At 45.8% G+C, this 5,062-nt stretch overlaps 1 protein-coding gene across 1 annotated transcript in view; it reads left to right on the top strand.

Moving 5' to 3' along the window:
* Window positions 1-423, top strand: part of LOC101653368 (mediator of RNA polymerase II transcription subunit 11-like) — a 5,662-nt gene extending 5,239 nt beyond the window's left edge. The window contains exon 2 of the mRNA XM_045295011.1: window positions 66-423. Coding sequence (XP_045150946.1) covers window positions 66-423 — 358 coding nt within the window. The remainder of the gene's footprint in view (window positions 1-65) is intronic.
* The last annotated feature ends 4,639 nt before the right edge of the window (window positions 424-5,062 follow it).

The following is a 5,062-nucleotide window of genomic DNA, read 5'->3' as shown; positions in this document are numbered from 1 at the left end:
AATTCATAATGCTGGCGGCAATCTGATCTTCATCAGCAAGTGCTCCAAGTCCTCCTCACTTTCAGCAAGCAGGCTACCTACAGCCTGGCGAATGAGCAATTCCATGCCCTGGAAGACATAGAGCGGGAAGTAGGTGCCATACTTCAAAATGCAGGTAACGTGATCCTCGAACTGTCCAAGGAAAAAACGAATGAACGACTTCTGCACCGGCAGACGGCAGCCTTCACAGCTTCAGTGCAACACGTGGAGGCCGAGTTGTCTGCTCAGATCCGCTACCGTACCCAGGTGGCCACCGGGCAACCCCACGAGGGCTCTAGCTATTCTTCCAGGAAGGATTGTCAGATGGCCCTGAAGCAAGTGGACTACGCCCGCCTCAAACTCAGTGATGTGGCCCGCACCTGTGAGCAGATGCTGGAAAACTAGACAAAGCAGGTGAAGCAAAGCTTGGAGGGAGACCACCACCGACATCCAGGGCAGAACCTGGAACACTGGCAGGGATGGGGAGCAATACGTGCCCGCTGGTTCGGCTGTACGAGGACAAAGGGGGAAACGGGGAGCAAACCTGGCCACCACCACTGCACGCAGGCTCCTCCATCTGAGAGCTCCAGCACTGCATTCCACAGAACTGCCACCAGCAAGCTCAGACGGCAGATGGAGATCCAGACACCCAGCCTCTTCCTGCCCTTCTCCTAGGCTTCCCACACACTTGGCCCAGTGCAGTCACACTCTTCTTGGTTGGGAAAAACAAGAACTGAGGGTTTAATAATAAAAGCGATAAAAAAACTAAAAAAAAAAAAAAGTCCCACGGAGTGAGGTCTGGTGAGTCAGTGGTATGGGGCAAGAGAGGAATGCTGTTTTTTGCCTGAAGAGGGTGCACTGAGATGACTGTGTAAGCAGATGCATTGTCGTGGCGGCAAACTAGTGTCCCGTCTGCCACAAATCAGGCTTTTTTTGTTGTTGCAAAGTTACGCAATCTTTTCAGAACCTCTAAATAGAAAAGTTGATTGACAAGTCTGACCAGGTGGAACAAACTCCAAAGGCATTCTCCCCCTCACAAGACAAAAACAAAACCCAAACGAATATCGTGTTTTTGGCAGGCACTTCATCTATAGTGATATAATCTATATCTATACCTCAGTGGAATGGTTCCCACAATTGTAGAAGCTGGTAAATGCCAAGTTTATGGATCAGGTGCCAGACTGGAGATGTTTTCTGACTCAAGTAGTCCTGGGGCTATTGAACTGAAGATGAGTAGATTGGAGGGTAGACTACTGACTGAAGTGGCAAATGAATCAAAGGTCCACAGATAAGATGTCAGGCTACTGTATCAAGACCGAAGAAATGGTGGTCAGATGGGGAGCCATACATAGAAGCCGACTCTAGTAAAAAGTAAGCAAGTATTGCCATAGTAGCTATAGGAATCAGATGACGCCTTTGATGAAACTCCTTTTCAATCGATTAGCTGCTCATAGCTGATCTCACCATGTATGTGTTACATTTTATCAGATCTCATCGTGATGGGTGCCGACATTATACTGCCAATCTAGCCCAGTTGTTAAACAATCTTAGCTATTGTGGGGAGACTCACTTTTTTTTTTACTATCCCCCTTTTTTGGTATTGTTTGAATTTTATGTCATGGGTACAGAGTACCTATTAAAGCACAAAGTTAATGCAAAACGCATACAAAAAATAATAAATGTATGGAAAGGTACCTCAGAGTGCCTTCACTAATTCTTCTCTTCCTTGTATTAGGAACAAAACTAAGTAGGCCAACACAGTTCTGTCCCTCACAAGAGAGACCAGTTCAAGCCCAGATACCTTTGCCAGGAATCTATCACCCCTCCGGCAATATATTGTCATAATTATAAAGCCACCTCTAACTCTGAATTTTCTTTGTGCTAAAAAGGGAAGGTCTCTTTTTAAGTTGTTGTTTGGGGACCAAAGTCCAGGATGAGCATTCTTAGTTTCAAGTGCTATTCTCTGTACGCTGAAACCAACTCATTCTATTTTGGAATGCTTTGTAACTGTAAATCCCTTTTAGTCCCAATTTCTCTCTTATAAAGACAGGAGCTGTCTCTCTCTCCCCGCCCACATGGCACAGCTGCTTATGAGGCTTGTAATTAATGAGGATGTGGCTAACAGTTGCACACCCAATGACGTTGCAGGCTTATTGAAAGAAGTTGGGCGGGCAGCAGCTCCTGGGCTGGGCCTCTAACTGTGCTCTTAACCGCGGGACTTGATTGGCTATTGTCCTTTTCAGTAAGATAATTTCTGACAGTTCTATCCATAGAATTCAGGTTAAATTACTTTGGGACTTATGAAATGAAGAGGAATCCCCTGCACAGAAAACACTTCTTCTGTTGGTCTCATTTAAAGATTCGTAACACTATATCCACTATAAATCTTCAGAAATGCCCAGGCCAATTTTTAAGGCTTGTTGATTTCTATTTCCAATGACTTACACAATATGACAACTTCTGCTGCAAACCATACCGATTGTTTTGAAGCTGTGAGCTTGATGTAAAACTCGGGGTGGAAACTCAGATGCCTGTGGGGGCCTACGTGGGCACATAAGAAAAGCAACTCTGTATTAGAACTCAGTGGAGAGCGGCAGCATCAGGGAATGCTCTGCCCCAGTCAACTGGGGCCGCGTGAGAATTCTCACTTCGTATTAACACTCCTTCAATTTTTCAAGAGAAACCAGATATCTGGATTCTTATGTGACATCTTCCAGTCTGTAAATGTTGACAACTAATTAAAGTTCTTTAAAAAAAAAGGACACGGTAGCCCATCTCATCTCAGACCAAAGCAAACATCCACAAGATCTCCAAGCCCAGGCAACAAGCAGTTTACGAGTTCTTGTTCAGAGGACTCAGTGGTTCTGGACATGGCTTTGGGCTGATTCTTCACAGTGATGTAACAGCTGGTTGCAAATGAAGTAAATCTTCTCAATTACAAGTCATTTCGATTTTCTGTTTTTCTAACATATCATGCTGATGTATAAATCCTGGATTGCTTAGGACAGCTCTGGTGTAGGCATAAATCAGTTATAATTATTAATATGATTTTTTGGGGTTATTGCGATAGTTAAGGTTTATTGTGCTAACCTGGCCAATGAACACATGTGGGATTAATTGAAGGGCGGAGAGATAAATGGCTCAGCAAATTTCGCCTTTCTTGTCTCTTGCTCTCTGATGGCCGGACCAGTGAGCAGCTGCCTCAGCTTGTTCTCTGCCTCAGCTGGCAAGCCTTACTTCCTGTGAGACATCCCTGAGGAGAAGCCACATGGACCTGCCCTGATGCAACCTTGGGTGCTGGGGAAGCTGCGGGGAGACCCCTGCCAGCGCTGACATGCTTACAACACCACTGGATCCAAAGACTTTCTCCCCACTGGCCTGTGATCGTCCTGCATTCGGTGTCATTGTGTGTGTTTTGTGAGTTTGAGGAGGACTTTGTAGACTGGTCTTGGATATATGGGCTGATGTCAGACTTCAGGGCTTGGACTGGACTGGGTTGGGATGCTTTCTTAATGTACACTTACCCTTTAGATAAAACTCTCTTATAAAATATGAGTGTCTATGAATTTTATTTCTCTAGTCTACCCAGACTAACACAGTTATCATTTTTTTATTGAAATAATTATTAAAATTTCTTCAGGTTAGATAATAAACACTCCCCCCCACCAGTAGAAACTCAGCACTATTGATTTGATTTTGACCTAGAGTGACCCTGTAGGGCAGGGTAGAACAGCTCCTGTGGGTTTCTTTATGGGAGTAGAGAGCCTCACACTTCTCCTGAATCAGTGATAAGGATTCTTTAATGAAATATCTCTTTTGACCCCATCCCTTTATTTTTTACTTATTTTAAAATTTGTTCTTAAAAAAAAAATAGCCACCACAGGGTAGTTTAGATGCATCAATACTGGACTGTGACTTGGGCTGGACTTAAGAGTGTGTGTGTGTGTGTGTGTGTGTGTGTGTGTGTGTGCGCGCGCGCGCATTACTGTTGGTTGGGATCAATGTTTTGATAAACCACCCATGAAGGGAATGGTAAAGCTTCATCTCAAGGTCTTTGGAAAAGGAATATTATATTAAGGTGAATTTTTTAGGGCAACAAAAAGGGCGACACTCATATATGAATACGAAAGAACTTTATATCAAGAAAAGCACTTTCATGAAGGAAGCAGCCCAGCCCAGTCTTACTCAAGTTCATGTGTCAGTATCTGCTGGCATCACCCAACTCAGGTAGCTGCTGAAGCAGGTGGAGAAACAGGGAGCAGGGGGACCGCAGGCTTGTGAGTGCAACCTTGCATGGTTCCAAGGTCGGCAGGAACACCCCAGTTCAGCAGGGAACATGGGGTGCCAACCGCAGAACCAGAGGCCAAATCCCTGCAAACAGGAAGGAAGTGGAAGAGGGGCAAGCAAGAGAGGCTTGTTTTTCTTCAAGATCTCTTGACACAAAAAGATCACACCGGTTAAGGAGGGTCATGAGGTTCTGACATGATTGATGGGCTGGACTCCATCCGCACCATCACCCAGGGCCAAAAACTCACTGTTAGCGAGTCAATGCCGACTGATACCGACCCGCTGTGGGCTTCTGAGGCTGTAACCGTTGACAAGAGTAGAAAGCCCAGACTTTCTAGGGGGGCATACATCCTAACCCTCACACCTAACAAGCTTAGTAATTAATGTCCAGGGGGAGCATGAAAGAGGAAGAGCCTTAACGACATGGGGTTGGCGACAGTGCCTGTAACAATTGGCTCAGGAACAGGAACGCTTGTGAGGGGAGGGCAACATTTCATTCGATTGTTCGAGTCCCCGTGAGTCTGATCGACTGAAGAACACTGACCACCGCCGCTCCCTCCAGTGGAGCTGTGGCCTCCAGCTGCGGCAGCCGCCATTCCCTCCTCCTGACCCGGAAGTCCACCCACCCCTGTCCACTCCCCTGAATGCAGACTTCTCTAGGCACCAGTCTCATGCTTGAAAGTGAAATTTTGACCCACTCGGGTTCAAATTCTTCTGGCTCTTTCCTAACACCTGACTTCTTCATTTTCACCTTGTC

Source organism: Echinops telfairi, unplaced genomic scaffold, assembly GCF_000313985.2.
Source record: "Echinops telfairi isolate 266 unplaced genomic scaffold, ASM31398v2 ScPeMD7_4225;HRSCAF=4972, whole genome shotgun sequence".
Taxonomy (NCBI): Eukaryota; Metazoa; Chordata; class Mammalia; order Afrosoricida; family Tenrecidae; genus Echinops; species Echinops telfairi.
Note: the sequence above shows the minus strand (reverse complement) of the source record. Positions and strands in the feature narration are given on the sequence as shown.